Source organism: Anabrus simplex, chromosome 7 (assembly GCF_040414725.1).
Source record: "Anabrus simplex isolate iqAnaSimp1 chromosome 7, ASM4041472v1, whole genome shotgun sequence".
NCBI lineage: Eukaryota > Metazoa > Arthropoda > Insecta > Orthoptera > Tettigoniidae > Anabrus > Anabrus simplex.
The window spans coordinates 120,521,097-120,542,317 of record NC_090271.1 but is presented as its reverse complement, the minus strand read 5'-3'; the positions used below and the strand labels follow the sequence as shown (position 1 = coordinate 120,542,317).

The 21,221-nt window shown below is 39.2% G+C and overlaps 1 protein-coding gene across 3 annotated transcripts in view; it reads left to right on the top strand.

Annotated features, from left to right (window-relative positions):
* Positions 1 to 21,221, top strand: part of LOC136877339 (BRCA2-interacting transcriptional repressor EMSY) — a 261,181-nt gene that overhangs the window by 167,946 nt on the left and 72,014 nt on the right. For 2 of the 3 annotated variants that reach the window (XM_067151291.2, XM_067151290.2), the window contains one exon: positions 19,485 to 19,631. The exons of the other annotated variant lie outside the window; for it this stretch is intronic. In XM_067151291.2, coding sequence (XP_067007392.1) covers positions 19,485 to 19,631 — 147 coding nt within the window. The remainder of the gene's footprint in view (positions 1 to 19,484; positions 19,632 to 21,221) is intronic. 3 annotated transcript variants of the gene reach the window in all.

Below are 21,221 nucleotides of genomic sequence, written 5' to 3'. Positions count from 1 at the left end.
GGTATGGGGTGTTTTTCATGGTTAGAGTGTGGTCCCTTTATTGCACTTACGAAAACTCTAAATGTGGAAGGATATGGACATATTTTAAACCATTTTGTACTGCATACAGTAGAAGACCAGTTCAGAGACCATGGTTGTTTATATCAGCATGACATTGCACCCTGTCGTGTAGCTGTGTGTGTGAGGCAATGGTTTGTGGACAATAACATTCCTGAAATGGACTGGCCTGCCCAGAGACCTGACCCTATCCTAATGGAACACCTTTGGGATGAGTTAGAAAGTTGACTTTGCTCCAGACCCCAGGGTCCAACTTCACTACCTGCTCTGGTTTCAGCTCTTGAGGAAGAATGGGCTGCCATTCCTTCACCGACATTGAAAGTGTCTCCAGCAGAGTTAAAGCCGTCATAAAGGCGAAGGGTGGACCCACACCCTATTGATGTCCAATAATAGGGAATGTGATACGGTCAAGTCTAAGTGCAATTTCAGATAGGTGTCTGGATACTTTAGATCAGGTAGTGTATGTAATAAAGTGAAATACTTTGCTCAAGAATTCATTCCCAGGACACAGGTTATCAGGGACAGCCAAGAAAATATTATCACTGATGCGAAAAGCATCGCCAAAGTGTGGCGAAGGTACTGCATACGGTATGATAAACCAGAATGCATGCCAAAAGGAAATTAAGAAAACTTTGAACCATCAGTTCTTAGAAGAGAGAGAGAACTCGCAGTAAAGGAGGTATGCAACCGTAAAGCCCCGACACAGATGGAATAACCACTGAAGTACTGAAGAATGTGGGTGAACCCAGTAATGATATAATGACATTTTTCAAAAGCTGTGTCAGAAGATCTGGAACAGTGATGCCGCTCCATCCTTTTACCACTGTTTTTTCAACAGGGCTCCATTTTAACTTTTTTAAACTTACTTTAACTCATTTTGATGACACACTCATGTAGAATTAAATGTTTTGAATAATTTTAACACTGATGATGGACCTTAGAGTCCAAAAACTGGTTTTGAATTAAAATTAGTGTGCTGATACGACTGTGTGTAATTAATAATAATAAGTCTGATAATGATCCCATCCTCCGTTTCAATAGCTTTCATTTCTTCCCTATTTGATGTTTTATTTTTCATTAACCCGTATAGCATTTTCTGATTTCCTTTACTATCTTCCTCAATTCTTTGGGTGAACAGTTCCCAGCTCTTCTCCTTTTCTTCTTTCACTACTCATTTTAGCTGTAGTTTCTTATTCCTGTATTCCTGTTCCAGTCTCCCTAATTTTTCATTGTCCTTTGGTACAATTCCCTGAGCCTGATTTTGTTTCTCAACATCTTTGTTTTTCTTTGCAAGGTTTGTTTCTTTAATTGTATGCTTTACTCTATCATTCCACCAACTTGTTTCTTTCTCTTAGATTTTACCTTTCGTTTTGCCACATACCTCTATAGCACAGTTAACTATTGTTGTTCTAAATGCATTCCACTCTTCATCAACATTATCGGTCTCATATTTTGGCAATTTAGTCGCTATCAAATTTTGAAAATCCCTCTTGATTTCTTCATTTTTCAGTTTCCATTCTTTAATCTTTGGCAATCTTTATTACAGGCATAGCTTTAACTGTGCAATTTAGATCCCCTACTATAAGGCTGTGGTTGCTATCCAAACTTTCACTTGAGATAACTTTCTTATCCCTCACTTTTTCTCCATAGGACAAACTGGGTTCATTCCACACCAAGTAACTTGTAAGCACATTCTTAACCTCCAGCAGCTCGTGGACAAGACCAGAGTGTTCAATGTCAGGATGTACATGTGTTTCTTGGATTACATAATTACTTTGACAGGGTGAAATGGTTGAAATTGTGGACCATTCTCATTGAAATGGTGACACCAAGACATGGGCTATGTTCCACAAAAGTATGGTCTAATACATTACAAGTGTAATAACTAATAGTTATTAGTAGAATTCTGCTCCTCAAAACTTTCTTATTGCATTGTTTTTGCTGATGATGTTGCCATTTGGGGAGCAACTGAGAGAGATGTTCAGAGGAGACTGGATCTTTGGTACACCAAGTTTAAAGAATATAAGTTAACTCTGAGCAAGAGCAAAACAGTGGTAATGAAAGTTAATAATAATGTTATTGGCTTTACGTCTCACAAACTACTTTTACGGTTTTCGGAGATGCCGAGGTGCCAGTATTTAGTCCCGCAGGAGTTCGTTAATGTGCCAGTAAATCGACCGACACAAGGCTGATGTATTTGAGCACCTTCAAATACCACCGGCCAGAGCCAGAATCGAACCTGCCAAGTTTGGGCTCAGAAGGCCAGCGCCTCAATCATCTGAGCCACTCAGCCCGGTGGTAATGAAAGTTAGCAGGACAAATACACCTTGTAACCTCACCTTCAAGGGAGAGGATATTGAATATGTGAATACCTTTAAATATCTGGGGAGTACATATTGTGCCCGTTCGCATCTCGTACACCGATTGCAAAATGGCAGCGTAGGGAGGTATGGCCCATGCGATCTATCAGATACAATGAACTTCTCGGTAATGTGATGTTATAGAAGGCGATGTACGTCACGGAATGGACCATTTTGGAAGGCACTACGGGACAGTAGAGGGTCAGCTGTATTGTTTTGAAAAAAAAACTTCACTCTTAAAAATTTGCATCGGTAAAGGAGGGACACAACTGCAAGTCGAGCTTCGTATCGGGAGATAATATAAGGATTAAGAAGAGGATAACAAAGATTTACAATCGTCGTTCAGAAACTGACGAAATAATTCACCCCCGGACGATATAAGAGGAACCGGGGAATAAAAAAAAAATAAAAAATACGGAGATCTACATCTTAACAGGGTCCCGTAAGCAACCATCCCACGTTTTGGCAAAGGGGGACCAACTGTAAAAGAGGAGCGACAATTTCAATCGGGAAGAAGATTATTCCTGCTCAATTTAAGAAGAACGAGAGTGAATTTGGAGTTCTACAGAGAAAGGCTGATACATAAATTCGCATATACGGAGAACTTAATTCCGACCAAAGCAAAAACTTCATCCCAAAGAACAAAGAAGAGTATATCAACTGAGAAATAAAATTATAAAAATGGAATTTATTATGACTGAATTCTTCGTCGAAATGTATATCTTTGCTGCCTACAGAACTGAAGTCATGACGTTTGCTAAATCTACAAGATGGACCGAACTGGGGAAAGGTACATCCTAACCAGATGACCGACCTACGGCAGAGGAAGGCAACGGCCAACCAAACGACCAGCCGATGACGTGGAAGGCAATGTCCAACCTGATGTCCAGACCATGACGAGCGAGAATCGCAACCCACCAGGAGCAGATTCCAAACGCGTGGACGGAGGATGACCAGACCCGGATCTCAACCGCGGGTCTAACCACATCCAAGCACTGGAGCGACTACTGGACCACACACATATAACATCTAACGAGCTAAGTCCTTACATTTTTTTCTAGTTACATAGTTTCTTTTTGATCTGCATCCGCACTCTAACTTTGGCATGTGTCGATTAATTGGAGATATTAACTACTTAATTATGAATGTGAGCGAATTATTCAAGTGAAGTGTGAGATATTTAAGTCTTTGATATAAGATGGCAGTGTAGAATAAGATCTATATTACATTATATACGCGCTACCGTACTTGGTCAGAAATAGTATAAAGTGGCATGAGTAAATGAAAGAAGTGTTTTTCTAAGATCTGATAGCAATGAGTTAGCACACGTTGTTGGAACTTAAATAGATCTCGTTTTAATTGTACAATGGTTACGTCACGTCTGACCCGCGCGGCAGATATGATTGTATTTGTGTTACGTACTCTTTGGTCTGTTGAATGAGGGCATTGAACTCTGTCTTATGTTATAATATGCGAGGTTATTGAAATGCGTTTTATATAAAGGCAATTCTGAGATGCTTAGTGTAGCGGTATAAAAGTAATCGGCGATATGTTTATGGTAAAGAGTATGCAAATGTAGTAGTACATTGAAATGAAGTTGTAATGTGATTATTTGACGGAGTCTAGTAAGGAATATTGAAACGCGGATATTTATTTCTGTGCTTCGGTGTTTGATATGAATTGCTATTTGCTGAGGAAACGCTATGTTACGTTAATATGAGGAGAGATGCCGTGTTGAAATAAAAAGAGTATGTGAAAGAGAGTACATTGCGCGGATGACCTATTTGAGGTAAGATTGATATGTACCATAGTAGAATTGAGATTCGTGACAGTATTTATCTGACAGTTGTAGAGGTTGTGTATTAAATACGAGAGTTCATTGATATGTTATTTAAATGCGCTCATGACCAAGTGTAATTATGATATCCTTTGATGTGGTGACATACTTCGAAACATGAATGCGTGTTACTTTCATCCTAACTGACCATATGAATTTAGTAGCCCGTAAGGATAAGAAATATTGGATAATGTGAGGAAAGGAAGGCACATTGAGCCTGAGGTAGATGTGTGTGTGGATCGGAAACTACGTAAATAGGTAGTTAGGAGATTTATTTCTTTTAAAACAGAAAATTATTTTGAGGCGACGTTCTTAGAAAATATAATGAGTAGGGAAATGGTAGGTTAGGAGCCGTGTCTCACAGACACTAGGAAGGTATTGCCTTAGCCCATAAGCTGTTATTCAAGCGTATTAAAGAAGAAGGACTATATAATCAGAGTTCAGATTTATGAATGCCAACTTAGGAGAGCAATTTTATGAGTTCATACTCAAGCTAGGGTTTATTTCAGAGGCATATACCCAAAGATATGCTCGGTTTTATATTTGCACTGATTTTAATCTATTTAATTATTATTATTACGCTTCATTATGATGAACTATATGTTTTGATTCAGAAGTAATTGACTTGAATGTGTTTAGAATAGATAATACAATTAACATGACTGTATTTACGTCAAGCTAAAGAAGTATTTTAAGCAAGTCTGTGATTGCTCAGTGATCAAGTGTACATATTAAGGGTCATTTTGATCTCATTTCAGAATAATAATATCAAAATAATTATAAATATGGAACATAAAGTAGAAATATTGAATATGAATGAACAAAAACATAAATATGAGTATGTGAGTGTGTAAATAGTCTGAAATTCAAATTACATTTCTTTTATTTCGAGCCAGCGCTGACTCTGAACTATTATGCGTATATGATATCAAGATACTACTACCCAAATTCACATTAATTTTTCGGAGGCTGATATTTTATTTCAATAAATACTAATATATTATTTTTCTAGAATGTGTCTGTGTAATGAATTCTTTCTCTGAACGCTTAGCTCATAAGTTAGTTGTTAAGTTAAGTAGGCCTAAGCAATTGAATGGATTGACGAATGCTAAGAATTTTTTCGAGGTTTTCGGTAGTCGGTACTCTCTCATACGAATTAATACTTCGGTGATACGTCTGCGATGGACTGATACTCTTCAGAGCTCACGTTAAGCGCGACCAAATGTAAGATCACAGATTTTACGAGAGACGTGGGATACCCTGAGAAGAAATTGAGCCGCTGGGAAAGTAATATGCTGACCGTGCTACCACGGGGCACAATATCAATTGACAGAAGTGCCAAGAACGAAGTGTGGAACAGGGTGCAAAAAGGATCCAACTTCTTCCATCAAGTACGGAACATAGTATGGGACAAGAGAGTTCTTCAGAGGGCTAAACAGACCCTGTTTAAGACATCTCTCATGCCCTTCATGACGTGTAGTCTGGAGAGTTGTGTCATGCATAAAAGAGTAGAAAGTCAACTGCAAGCTGTTGAAATAAAGTTCCTTAGATCAGCTGTACACAAAACAAGGAAGGAGAGGGTTAGGAATGATCAGATACAAGGAGACCTGCAGGTCAACCTGACCATGGAAGAAAGGCTGAGTGTTGCAAGGTTGAAGTGGCTAGGACACGTTAAGCGGATGCAGGTGACTCAAACACCAAGGAAGTATTTTGAAAAGATCGTTCCAGGACGAAGACCAATTGGACGCCCTAGAAAAAGGTGGTTAGATCAGATAAGAGAGAACCTAGAGAAGAGAGGAGAAACATGGGTTGCCCTAGAGAAAAAAAGAAGCATATCATGACCGTAATAAATGGAGGCACATCGTTCTTAAACATCCTACCCGGCTCGCTGGAAGGAATTCATGATGACGATGAAAACTTTCTTGTACTCTCGTACCTTATTACACCATACCTACAACTGTGCAAGTGAATTTTCATTGTTCTGTTCCACAGAAGTATTAGTCATTCTGCTGTAACTTGTATAGATTTTTCTAGAAGCATTAATAACATCAAATACTAGTGCAATTTTAATACATTTGTGTGTAATTCAAGGAAATACAGGAATGAAATATGTGGTCTAATAGTAGTAGTAATGATAATGACAATTAGCATGTATATAAAGAAAGAGCCGGCCCTGCGGTGTAGCGGTAGCATGTCTGCCTCTTACCCGGAGGCCCCGGATTTGATTCCCAGCCAGGTCAGGGATTTTTACCTGGATCTGAGGGTGGTTTGAGGTCCGCTCAGCCTACGTGATTACAGTTGAGGAGCTATATGACTGTGAGATGGCAGCCCCAGTCTGTTACATAGGTGCTTTGAAAAGTTCTCGGAATGTACTAGAATTAAGTATCTTACCTCGGTGGAACTGCTTTTATTTTTCAACATAGTCTCCCTGTAGATTAATGCATTTGGTCCAGCGATGTTCCAATGCCTTGATCCCATCTCGAAAATGGGATTCCTCCAGGCCTGCAAAATACCTCTCCAATTCGGCTGTCATTTCTTCCCTTGTAGAAAATCTCCGTCCACCGAGGAAAATTGTCAGCTTGGGGAATAGATGAAAGTCTGATGGTGCCAAATCAGGTGAATAAGGTGGATGTGCCAACAATTCGTACCCCAGTTCATGAAGTTTTGCCATGACAATAACACTTGTGTGCGGCAGAGCATTGTCCTGATGAAAGATGACCTTTTTCCTTGACAAACCAGGCCTTGTTTTCCATATCTTTTCCTGTAGTTGGTCTAGGAGGTTTGCATAATATTGCCCCATAATTTTTTGGCCAGTAGGAAGATAATCTATCAGCAGAATGCCTTTTGCATCCCAGAAAAATGAGGCCATGACCTTTCCGTCCGAACGCACTGCCTTTGCTTTCTTTGGTGGTGGTGAATCAGCATGTTTCCACTGCTTTGACTGCTGTTTTGTCTCTGGGGTATAGTAGTGGACCCAAGTTTCATCTGTAGTCACAAACTGGCGCAAAAAATCTTGTTGGTTGCACTGAAAACGGGCCAGACTTTGTTCGGACATTTCCAATCTGGTGCATTTATTGTCAAATGTCAAGAGCCGCGGCACCCATCTTGCGGATAATTTGTTCATACCCAATTCTTCGGTTAAAATATAATATACCCGTTCAGAAGACATCCCTACAGCTTCAGCAATCTCGTGCATTTTCAGTCGACGATCCTCCGTGACTATTTTATGCACTTTTGCGATAAATTCTGGGGTCGTAACACTTTTTGGCCGTCCACTACGCGGATCATCATCCAAGCTCTCCCGACCAAATTTAAACTAGCTGGTCCACTTGGCAACAGTTGAAAATGAAGGAGCAGAGTCCCCCAGTATGTTCGGAAAGTCGGCATGAATTTCCTTTGCTTTCATATCTTTCTTTACTAAGTATTTAATCACTGCTCAAATCTCAGTTTTTTCCATTGTCACAAATCACTACACGGGAACAACAACAAAGAGTCGTCACTACCACACTCCTGCAGCTAGAGCACTGACGCGCCACGTGTTCACTCACAAAGGATGTGTGATTATTGCGCGGGAACCTCGTTGCTCTAGCAATGACATCTAGCGGTGATTCCGAGAACTTTTCAAACCGTCCTCATAAGCCAAGAATAGCGGCCAAGAAGATTTGTCATGCTGACCACACGACACCACCTAATTTGCAGGCCTTCGGGCTGAGCAGTGGTCACGTGGTAGGCGATGGCCCTTTGGGGCTGTTGCGCCATGGGGTTTGGTTTTGGTTTTTATATAAAGAAAGAATAAATTTCCTTTTTAACTCATATTTGAGTACAGTGAATAGTTTAGGTTGAGTGCAATTTAAATGGAAGGACTTTTGACTGATATTGGTACTGTGTCATAGCAGGGATTTCGATTTGTCTCAATGTGGAATATCACATTTGAATTTTGATAAATAAATGATAATTTAAATCTAATATGCCTGCTAGAAACAACAGACTACACTGTGGGAATGTTAATGATCCTGGAATACAAATATAATACCTTGGAGGTGTATATAATCTAATTTAAACTGTGGCATCGCTTGTCAAACAGCTGTTCCGCTATATACATTTCTATGATAATACTTATAACTTTTTATTAATAGTTTATTAGTGTTGTACATTATTTTGTGGAACAGGAAGTTGCAACTTCCATACTTTACAAGAACTTTTACTAATAACTAATAATGCATTAGACCATAGTTTTGTGGTATAGAATCTTATGCAGTTGATCCAGAAACTGTACTTTTGGAACACGGCAACAGTACGAGTCAATGATACCATCTCAATTGTCTTCTCAGCTACTGCTAGTGTGAGACTGGGCAGTATTCTCCCCCCCCCCCCCCTCTCTTGTTCAGCATCTACAGTAAGCACATCATGAGGGAGGTACTTGAAGACCAGAATGACAACAGTGTAGTTGGGGACAGAGAAATTAGTAATCTTCAATGCGCAGATGACTCTTTGATAATTACAAAAGATCAGCACGAGCTAGAGACTATCATGCAGAAGATAGATAAACATAGCAGAGTTAATGAACTTTGATCAATACTATCAAGACCAAAGTAATGATTGTAAATTTCCCTAACAACAACTTGCCTGACTTTGCGAGGGTTGCTAGCTACAGAGTGGTCATCTGCTTTGAGTACCTTGGATCTGTTGTCACTGACACTCGGGACTGCAAACCTGAAATTTGCAGGCATGTAGCAATGATGAAGAATTCAGCAGCAAAGCTTACCCACATATTGAAAGACACCTCCATCACTATAAGGACGAAACTTATGCTTGTGTGGACATTAATCTTTTCCATTGCTACCTACGCAGCAGAAACCTGGATTTTAAAGATGACAGACTGTTGCAGTATCAACTCATGGGAAATGTAGTGCTACAGAAGAATATTTTAGATATCTCGGACGGCACACTGAATCTACGAGTCAGTTCTGAAGCAGCTTGAGATCAAAATAAGGTTGACATTTATCAACCAGCAACGACTCAGATACTTTGATCACATTATCAGAAGATCTGAAGGAGGGGAGAAGACAATAACTGAAGGGAAAGTCGCTGGCCAAAGGCCCAGAGGATGTGGTCCATTGAGATGGGTGGAACAGCTCAGGAGACTCACTGGAGAGAACCTTTAATAAGCAGTTGACCATATCCAGAACAGAGACTCCTGGAGACAGGTTGTCAGATGCCACTAAACCCTTACAGAGGGTTAGAATAAGAGATATACATTGTTACTTGGCTTGGCGTCATTGCATTTAGTTTTGGGTGGAACAGCTCAGGAGACTCACTGGAGAGAACCTTTAATAAGCAGTTGACCATATCCAGAACAGAGACTCCTGGAGACAGGTTGTCAGATGCCACTAAACCCTTACAGAGGGTTAGAATAAGAGATATACATTGTTACTTGGCTTGGCGTCATTGCATTTAGTTTTGGTCACTATTCCAGTCATTTCCAGTTATATGGCAAGGGGAGCATCTTTGTCACTTCAACTAAACAAAGGAGGAAGGAAAAGCTATGATATAAAATTCAAATTGTGGGTTTTATGCAAGGTAAAATGTACTAATAATGTAAGGGATGCAAAAGAGTTTGGTATTTCTGAGTATAACGTACAATATGCCAGAACAATAAAGAGAAGTTAAAGAATGCCAGCACATCAAGAGAAGCATTTAGACAACCAAAGAGAGGAAAATTGGTAGACTTGTTACTGAATTTGTGCTGGAGAAACAAAACGGGGGTTATATAAAAAAAAATTGGAAAGTTATTAGAATGTAGGCATTGGAGGTCGCACATGAGTTAAAAGTTCTGATAACTGAATTTAATGTAACTTAACAAGCTTTTTGGTCTGTCAAACACACAAGTTAAATATAAATGTTACACTATAACACACCTGAAAAAAAAAAAAAAAGAAAAAAAAAACCCTCATTAAACAAGGAATAAATAGGTAGACAGAATTGATTTATTCCTTGTTTAATCCTGTGGGGTTTTTTTTACAGATGTGTTGTAGTGTAATATTTATATTTAAGTGAGTCGACACTGGAAAGTATGGCTTCCTTCTTAACAAACTGAATTTAAGGCAAGCCTGTGGTGTTGTAAACAAATAATGCTGTGTTTATAATATCACACTACTATTACTCAGTGCCTACCTGCAGATTACACTGATAAATTTATCACTCATTAGCATTTTACATAATAAAACTGGGGAAAGATCACAATACAGTATTTAATATTAAACTAAAACTTAGTTATAAGAGATTTAATATTTTGTAGTTACAGTCATTATTTTTTTTCTTATGAATACCTTTCAAGAATTCAGAGTCATCTTATGTGTGAAGCCTTCTTTTATTTGGGCTAATATAAGAGGCAGTCAAATGAAAACTGAACACCCGCTACAACGTGACCATGGAATGGTTTTATTCAAAAGTAATTACCAAAGGCGTTAATACATTTATCCCACTTGGAGACAAGACGATCAATTCCAGTTTTGTAGAAAGAGGTAGTTAAGATATAAATGAATAGTAATAACAAAAATTATGGTTGTGATCTTCTTGTCATAATATGATGTCTTTAAGTTGACTTAAGAATCTCAGGCAAAGAAGTAAATCTCTAATGTCTGATGTAGAAGAAGTACTGACTTGCTGGAGGAAGCAGGTAGGCCATGTAAACAAAGGAACGGATAGAAACAAGCACTGACTTGCTGTAGGAAGCAGGCAATGCAAACCTTGACATGGCCTGCCTGCTTCCTCCAGCAAGTCAGTACTTGTTCTGCATCAGACATTAGAGATTTACTTCTTTGCCTGAGGTCCTATCTTAAAGACATCATATTATGACAGGAAGATCATAACTGTAATTTTTGTTATTATATGTATTTTAATGTTATAATTATTCCTGCAACATTGTCTTTGTCTGATATATATATATGTTTTAGTTATCACATAATCTGTTTAAATTTTATTTGGCTGAAGATTGCCTCTAAGTGGCTGAAACTAGTCCCAAGACTGATCTAATATCATTTACTTGATATATTGTACTGAATTGTATTGTATCTTGTCAGTTTATTTCTTATAGAAAGAGGTAGGTCATTGACGGATCCATAACTGCACCCACTCTTGCACTTCCTTGTCCGAATGAAACCAATGTCCACGACTGTCTTTCATCAGGTCACCAAAAATGTGAAAATCACAAGGTGAAAGATCCTGGGCTGTACAGAGGATGTTGAAGTGTTTCCCAACCGAATCACTGAAACGTGGCCTTCGCCAGATTGGAAGTATGGGGGCGAGAATTATCATGCAACAGGATGATTCCATCTGACAGCATTCCAGGGCGTTTTGACTTTATAGCACATTGCAATTTCTGCAAAGTGTCTTCATAGTGTTGCACATTAATTGTTGTTCCATGCTTGAGGAAGTCGACAAGAAGAGGGCCCCTGCAGTCAAAGAAGATGGTCATCATGATTTTACCAAAACTTGTGTGAACACCTTTGGATTTCTTTGGCGGGAAAGAAATGCGAAGTTTCCATTGTTGGCTTTGTTGTTTACTCTCAGGCTCGCATCCGGGAGATAGTAGGTTCGAATCCCAATATCGGCAACCCTGAAAATGGTTTTCCGTGGTTTCCCATTTTCACACCAGGCAAATGCTGGGGCTGTACCTTAATTAAGGCCACGGCCCCTTCCTTCCAACTCCTAGGCCTTTCCTATCCCATCGTCGCCATAAGACCTATCTGTGTCGGCGCGACGTAAAGCCTCTAGCAAAAAAAAAAAACTCTCAGGCTCGAAATGGTGGCACTATGTTTAATCCCCCGTGACAATACAGAACAGGAACGCATACTCTTCCTCGTGTAACTGCTGCAGGTGACTCAGATATGATGACATTCTATCAATCTTTTGTCCCTCCATCAGTTGACGTGGAACCCTCGGCGAGCAAATTTAGCGGAAATGCAAGTTATCTTTGATAATGGCATACAAGGAGCCATGGTTAATGCCATTCTGAATACGAATTTCTTCCTCCGTGATTAGTCGGTTTTCCCGGATAAAACCATCAGTCCGCCCTATCACATCAGAAGTAATTGCTTAATGGCCCTTTCTTGGGCACACGTCATCTTGCCCTTCTCAGAATCTCCTATGCCACTCAGGCACACTCGTCATGGACATGCAGTGTTTGCTATATGCAGCAAACATGCAACAATGAGTTTCGCGTACTCCAGCACCCTCTGCCACCAGAAAACGAACCACACTCTTCTGCTCTTCTTTGCTTGCCTCCATTTCTACAGCTGGATGAACACACTAGACCAGTACGCACACCAACAAAAACGTAACCCAACAAGTGTCAAAAAATGTCAAAAACATATCAGATGTAAGGCTTTTCAGGCGTTTGCTCTATTAATAATAATAATAATAATAATAATAATAATAATAATAATAATAATAATAATGTTATTTGCTTTACGTCCCACTAACTACTTCTACGGTCTTCGGAGACGCCGAGGTGCCAGAATTTAGTCCTGCAGGAGTTCTTTTACGGACACGAGGCTGTCGTATTTGAGCACCTTCAAATACCACCGGACTGAGCCAGGATCGAACCTGCCAAGTTGAGGTTAGAAGGCCAGCGCCTTAACCGTCTGAGCCACTCAGCCCGGCTTTGCTCTATTAACCCAACAAGTGCATGCACCTGTTAGTTCTCACTATGCAGTTCTCTTACCACAGTGATGGGGCAGTATCGATACATAACATTGTTGCTACCTTTTGCGCGGAATGCATATTATAATAATGTTATTTGCTTTACGGAATGCATGTTTTGGTGGGTGTTCGGTATTCATTTGACCGCCCCTTATACACTACTCTGTGTATAGGTGCTGTCTTTAGTGGAATTGTTAAGCATGTTTATTACTTCCTCAATAATGTGATCATATTCTAACAAACTAGCAGAAAATGTATCAGCCTCTTACCTGAACGCTTTTCTACTCAGCAGTGAACTGTATAAGATTGAAGTAAAGGACACAATATCAGTTAAAACACTCTTTACTATAGTGTCTTAAAAATTAAAACTCCTTTTTTTAAATTAAATTTCAGGAAATAGAACTGTTCGTTAATAAGCCTTGTGTTCTTCCAAATGTATCTATGACTTAAACAGAAATTTGGAGGCAGGTCCAATATACTTGATAGCTGTTACACTTGAGCTGACAGGTAAAAATGCTGCAAGAAATGTGCCAAAATACGTTGGTAAAATGTGTTATTATTTTGGTTTGAGAGAAGGCAGTTTGGGTTTAGGAAAGGTTATTCCAGTAAAGCTGAACCTGTAGTATTCCAGCTAGATATAGCATAGCAGATATTCTAAATTCAGGAAGTCAAATGGGACTGTATTGCTATAGACCTATCCAAGACTTTTGATAGGGTACATAAGGGGAGATTATTGACAAAAATGAGGGTTATTGGACTAGATAAAACAGCTAAATTTCTAGAAAATAGAACTCAGAGAATTAGAGTAGGTGAAATGTCCTGTAATAATTCAAGAGTGGGGACCCACACGGCAGTAGTATTGGGCCTTTATGTTTTCTTGTGTGTGTAAATGATATGAGTAAAGAACTGGAAAGACAGATAAGGCTGTTTGTGGATATGATGTTATGCTGTATAGTGTGGTGAATGAGTGGCAGGATTGTGAGCAACTGCAGTGGAACCTAGACAATGTTGTGAGATGGACAGCTGATAATGGTATGATGGTATATGGGATGAAAAGTTCAGTTGTAAGTTTCACCAAGAGGAAAGGTCCTCTCAGTTTTAATTACTGTATTGATGGATTGAATTGCATTCCATTGGTCTGTATACAGTGTATGTACCTAGGTGTTAATATAAGGAATGATCTTCATTGGGGTAATCATATAAACAATATTGTTAAGAAAGGTTTTTACAGATCTCTTCAAATGGTTGAGAGTGGTTAGCAGCTGTAGTAAGGATGTAAAGGAAAGGGCACATATGTCTCAGGTAAGACCTCAATTAGAGTATGGTTCCAGTGTATGGGACCCATGTCAAGACTACTTGATCTGAGAATTAGTAAAGAACCAAAGGAAAGCAGCACGATTTGTTCTGGGTGATTTCCGATGAAGGAGTAGTGTTACAAAAATTTTTTGCAAACTTTGGGCTGGGAAGACTTGGGAGGAAGGAGAGGAGATGCTCGTCTATGTGATATGTACCTTATGGTATTGCAGAGATGAAATTTTTCCTAAAAAAAAAAAACAAACTTCAACACTTGTTCAAGGTTGTCAATACAGTTAATAATGAAATTCATTTCTTGTATGTAGTATGTTTTGAGCTGTCAATAGTGACACTGCAAAGTAGGTGTGTGTGTTGTTTTTTTTTTTTTCCAGATGCTCATCGCGCTCATTCAGAAAAGATTTCAGCAAGTACAAGATAGGAAAAGGCAAGGACTGAGAAGGAAGAGCCATGGCCATAATAACAGCCCTAATATTTGCCTGGTGTAAAAATGGGCAAACTACGGAAAACAATCATCAGGGTTGCAAATGGTGCATTTTGAACCTATGATATCCAGAATGCAAACTACATATATATGGCCCGTACAACTCATTCAGTCACACAGTACTAAAATTTCATTTTCCCTTCGCCAATGCTGTTTGGATTACACTGACCATAGCAACACTAAAATCAAATTTCTCGTACGGTGATGTGTTGTTTTACTCTCGATAATATTATGAGATTTCATTTCAACCAAAAGCGATATTCTTATCTGTGTGCAAGTTATGCTCATATTTAACCATATTTTTGTAACATGTAAGAAGACGGCACCTGACTTGACTTCTGGCGTGTCATCATCATCATCCTATCATCATCATCGTAAACCATCTCCAGTTTCCCGGGTGTGGTTTATGAGCCTCCTCCATCTCATCCTATCCTTGTACCATTCTTCCTCCACCAACTTGTCCCAATCATGACCTCTCAGCAGTACATCGCCCTTAACTAAATCTATCCATTTCCTTCGTGGCCTTCCCACGGGTCGTCTTCCTTCTACCTTTCTGTCAAATTCCTTCCTTGCAGTTCTGTTTACTGGCATCCTCTTCATGTGACCAAACCACTTCATTCTTGATATCTGAATCTTAATGAGGAGAGAATCATCTATTCCTACTTCTTCTCTAATTTTCTCATTCCTAATCTTGTCTTTCCTGGTTTTCTGGATCATAGTGCGTAGGAATTTCATTTCAGCTGCCTGAAGTTTGGAATTATCTCTATTGGTCACTGTTGTGGTTTCAAGACTGTATGTAAGAATTGGTGTATAATAGGACTTGTACAATGTAATTTTTGTTTTCATGGGTATTTGCTCATCCCACAGCAGGTGTCTTACCTGGTGGTAAAATTGTGTTGCCTTATTGATTCGATTGTTCACCTCATGTTTTGCTAGGTTGTCATTTGATATAACGCTACCCAAGTATTTGAAAACTGGAACGCTGTCCAGTTGAGCTTCATTTAACCTGACTATTGGTTCTGCTCCTTCCCCATACACTTTCATCACCACCGTCTTGGTCTTGCTGATGTTTAAACCATATTTCTTAAACTCCTCATTCCAGCTTTGTATTCCCTCTCCCAATTCCTCTTCTGAGTCACTCCAGATCGCAACATCATCTGCAAAAATGAAGGCTTTGATATCTCCATGTTCTTTCCTTTTAATAGATTTCATTACTACATCCATTACAATAATAAATAGAAGTGGTGACAATGAGCTGCCCTGCTGCACTCCTCTCTTTGTTTCAAACCAGTCCGACAAACCACATCCTACTTGAATACAGCTTCTGTTCCCACTATACAACATTTTCACTTTGTCTATGAGGCTGTCTCACACTTGAAGTTCTTTCATGCATTGCCAAATTTTTTCCCTTGGTACACTATCGTATGCTTTCTCAATGTCCAAAAATATTAGAAATAAAGGCTTGTTCTTCTCCCAGTATTTTTCCATTAGCATCCTAATTGCAAATATAAGGTCTGTAGTTGACCTTCCTGGTCTGAAACCATACTGCTCTTCTTCCAAAATTGGTTCAACAATATCTCTGATTCTGGTCTCTATTATTTTTTCCAATATTTTCAGGACATGAGACAGTAGTGTGATACCACGGTAATTAGTACATTTTCGTCAGCTTCCTTTCTTGAACAGAGGTACAATGATGCCCATCTTCCAGTCCTCAGGAATAGTATTTTCCTCCCATATCTTGTTGAGCAGTCTATAGAGCCATTGGATTCCTGCAACTCCCGCTGCTTTCAGCATATCTGCACTTAGTTCATCTATGCCCACTGCCTTTCCTTTCTTCATGCTCTTGAGCGCATTTTCAACCTCAAGCCATGTAATTGGTGGTTCAGTTGTGGTTCCTCGACTTGGCTCTCCTCTATCCGTTGTTATGTTTTCTGTATCTCCATTCAGCAGCTTTTCGAAATAGATCTTGAGTTCTTGTTTAATTTCTCCCTCTTCTTGTGCCAGAGTTCCATCATCACGTTCTATTGCTTTTAAGGTCTCTTGATCCCTTCGCTTGTTTTTCACTACTCTGTATAGCAATTTCATATTTCCTCTACTGTCCTCTTCCAGTTTGTCTGCAAACTCATTCCATTTCTTCTCTTTTTCTTCCTTTACAATGTTCTTTACAGCAAGTTTCTTGTTCCTGTATACTCCTTGGAGTCTTTGTATTTCTTGTTCATTTCGTTCTTGTCCCTGTTTTTGTTTTTCCTTGTCCAGTGCCTTCTTTATTTGGTTTCTTTCACCGCTGTTTTCACTCTATCATTCCACCATGGTGTCTCCTTTTTTCTTTTGATAGAACTTGTAACTCCACATAGGTTTTTGGCTTCTCCCACAAAGGTGTCTTTGAAGGCCTTCCATTCTTCGTTAACGCTGGTTACTTCGGCAAACTCTGTTGAATCCTTAGTTTGCATTCTTCCTTTATTTGGACTTCTTGCAACTTCCAAGTTTTAACCCTTGGTTTTTTCGTAATAAGTTTCTGCGTTTCATTTGCCTTATGTTTGAAGTCTACTACCAACAATCTGTGGTCACTGTCCATGCTTTCACTAGGGATGACCTTTACATCTGTGATGTACCTGCCACCATCTTTATTTGTGATTACGTAGTCAATCAATGTTCTATACGCGTGCGCCGATAAATTTCATTGGTTGCAACAAGCAAAGAGTTGCATGGAAAATACCTCTGTCATGATATTGGGAGAGCAGTCAAGAAAACATAACTAGTAACTCGTTCCTCTTTTATTATTATCAAAAATCCAAGAACCTAAGATACAACACTTGTGACACAATGATATGAAACAAAGATATAACACATAACACAGTCCAAAGAAGGTTCTCTCGTAGTGTCTATCAATTTCCAACATTCTCCCCACCCTGGTCAACCTCTAGCAGGATGACCAGCTGAATTCGTTGGGCTATTTTGTGTCCCTGTGGGATTAGAAGAATCACAGTCCTTATCTTCTGGTACCTTCCTTCTACTGAAAATGAAAACCTATAACCTGTTTTCCAGTCATTGATCGGGTCAGGGATAGAATGAATGAAGGAGATATAGGCTGTTAGTACGATGGTGTCGCCACTCCCAAAGTGATTTATTAATGACTGATAGATGCTATGAAATGAGAATGGAGAGTGTTGCTGGAATAAAAGATGAAAGGGAAAACCGGAGTACCCGGAGAAAAACCTGTCCCGCCTCCGCTTTGTCCAGGACAAATCTCACATGGAGTGACCTGGATTTGAACCACGGTATCCAGCGGTGAGAGGCCGAAGCGCTGCCGTCTGAGCCATGGAGTCTTTCCTTCCTTCTAGTAACCACTCTATTCTTGCTCTTTTCCATAATTGGCATGGCGTCCATCTTCTTGAATCACCGCCAGAGCACTAGAAAATTCTGCCGCTCCATCTAAACTTGTCAAGCTAATCCGTGCTGAGCTAATCCTATCCCATTGTCGCCATAAGACCTATCTGTGTCGGTGCGATGTTAAGCCAATTGTAATAAAAAAGTAAAACATTGTTACATCCTGTATGTAATGTATAGGAAACCAATGGAGGGTAGTGACTTACTATGTAAGCATACATGATAAAGTACACATAAAATAAATGCAGGGGTCGAAAAAATTTTGGCTGGAGCCTCCATCACTGGGGGATAGAATAAAAATTTTAGTGGTCATTGTTGACAGGTAGATGCTGTTGCGAGTAGGGGGAGGGAGGAGATAGGCAAGACAAGAGAATTGAAAAAAGAGGGGCTGTTATCTAATGTTAAGACTGGGTGTTTCCCTACACCTGAGCACTAGTTGATGGTCCAACTACGGAATCTCGAAGGTGAAGAGGGCTGGAAGACGGAGGTAAATGTTCAAGGACTTGAACTGCGAAACAGTTGTCAAATATGGTTCGATGGTGGTGGGTGTAATTATGGACTGAAAGATATTAATTTAGCAAGGGTGTTTGTAGTTAAGCCAGTGTGGGGGAGCTGGACTTCAGTTAAGCCAATGGGGAGAGCTGGACAATGTTTGCACTGATGTTGGATGAAGTGCAGTCATGGCTAATTTGTATGGGGTCAAATTTGTTGATGATGTTACTGGTGAAAGTAATGCATGGTATGTGTGGATGAAGGTCCTACTGTAGTTGTATTCACAATGGAAAACACCAGAAGGGGTGGGAGGTTGATGTGGTTCATGTTGATTGCTTTTGAGGTTTGGTGGACACCTGACGGTGACTGGGTGGCTGTTTGTAAGATGATGAGTGTGGGCTGAGGAGGAGAGAAGATTGAATGCTTGTTTTAAAATGTGGTTGATTTTGTGGAGATCAGTATTAAAATAATCTTCTCTGAAATAGCAGTTTGTGTTTTCTCGTGGTATTTATGTTATATAAGAGCACCTATTTTAGTACTGTGATTAAACATTAAGTTTATGAGTGTATCGTTTAAGCAGAGAGAGAGAGAGAGAGAGAGAGAGAGAGAGTGAATGTTGTGTCACAGAAGTGTTGGTTGGAATCTTGGTGGGAGATTGGATTCTACTGTAGAGTTTTATTCCACTTAAAATTTTACCTAGGAATTGTCAGCATAGGCTTTATCTCAGTTCTTCTCTGATTAACAACATTATTTGCATTTAATTATTTCTATTTTACTAATACCTTCACATTCTGGAAGTGTCTCTCACGATTACATTCGAGCATGGTGTCAACAATGTTTAACATTGTTGCAGCTACTGAACCTGGCAGAGAGCTCATGGGTTCATCCGTAATGATAGTGCCCAGCTCCTCAACACCAAGTACTGGCGATATTTTCACCACTGCTTTGGCGTCCGCTGATATCAATCTCGATACTTTCCGGTACATGGAAGATGGAATGGGTAAGCACCCATATTCATCTTCAGATATCACTGATTCTGAACTGTTTTTAGAGTATAGTTTCTATTATGACTGTAGGAACATTCCTAAAAAAAAAAGTATAATGAATCAAAATTGCTACAAACTTTTTCATAGAACCTATTAGAAGTCCAAAACCTTTTAAATTGTCAGTATTTTATCAATGATTAATTGTGCCACAGGTCAGATAAAGGATGGTTTATTTGTTACTTTCTTGTAACCAGTTTTAAGGCAGAAACTGGCTCCAAGAACTACTTTCAAAAATAATATTCTAAACCATTCTTTACACTGACCCTGCCTGCAGCCATCACTTTAGAAGCTATTTACAGTAGATCACATGGTCCCGTAAGTTTGTTTCAGTGATTGGTAACATGTTAAAACTTTGCTATTTAAACTGACTATGCTGGAAGTTTCTGACAGTTCATTGATTTATCTCCGTATTATATATGTACTGTACCTGCCGCCTTAACATGTTGAATACCTGTACAAATCCAAGGGTTAAATTTCTTTCATGTTAAAACAGTCAAGAATAATAGTAATTATTATTGAGAGAGGGGAAATAACATCTATGGTTGAGTACTACTATTATACAGTGTGCCTTGGAAGTTTCTCCGCTTCAGCTCCGCGCTTGAGAGTGCACTGGTAACAACAGTTTATGATCTTAGCATGAACTGATGCTTGTAACAAAACAAGATTTAATTTGTGTACTTACCACGGTAATAAGAGATGCTGGAAGTGTTGCTGATATTGTTCAAGGCATAGTTCAACCTGTTTACAAATATTGGCTAAGACTTTCACAAATGCTTTTTGCATACATAATCAAATATTCAGTTGAAGTCCATCAGTTGTTTCTGATTATTTTCATATTATGCAGATTTTGCTGCACACCAGATGAATTAATCTAGTGGAGTCAGTTCAGGAGATTGTAATGGCCAGAGTCCTTGAGTAATCTTTCTCTCAAAAAACTCATTTAAAAGAGCAAGCAATTGCTGTGATATACATACATTAGCATTATCCAGCTGAAAGAAATGGTGCTCAGTCTTGTTAACATTCAGTTAAGCAAGAAATTAAAATGTAAATTATCTCAAAACTGTAGACATCTGAACTCACAGAAATCATCTTTATCTTTGCCTTTTCCCAATTACTTGGGATCGGCACTTTGAATTGATTTAGCCCAGATTTACAAAATGATGCCTTTCTCGACGCCAAACCCAAGTGGAGGAATGTTTTCACTATTGCGTTTTTCTGTGATGGTTTGTAGTGTGATGTGTTGTATGTAAATTAAGATATGTATTAAGATGAACACAAACACCCAGACCCCGAGCTAGAGAAATTAACCAGATGTAGTTAAAATCCCCGACCTGGCCGGAAATAAAACCCAGAGTCCTCTGAACCAAAGACCACTACACTGATCATTTAGCCAAGGTCCAAACTCATGGAAATGTGTGTTAATAATTATTTCATCAGTAGCTGTAAAACCCTCCTTAACAATGGTGATTATGTTCATTGTTTAGGATCCAATAGCCATTTCCACGTTGAATGAATGTACTACACTCTTATTTTGAATTTAGGAA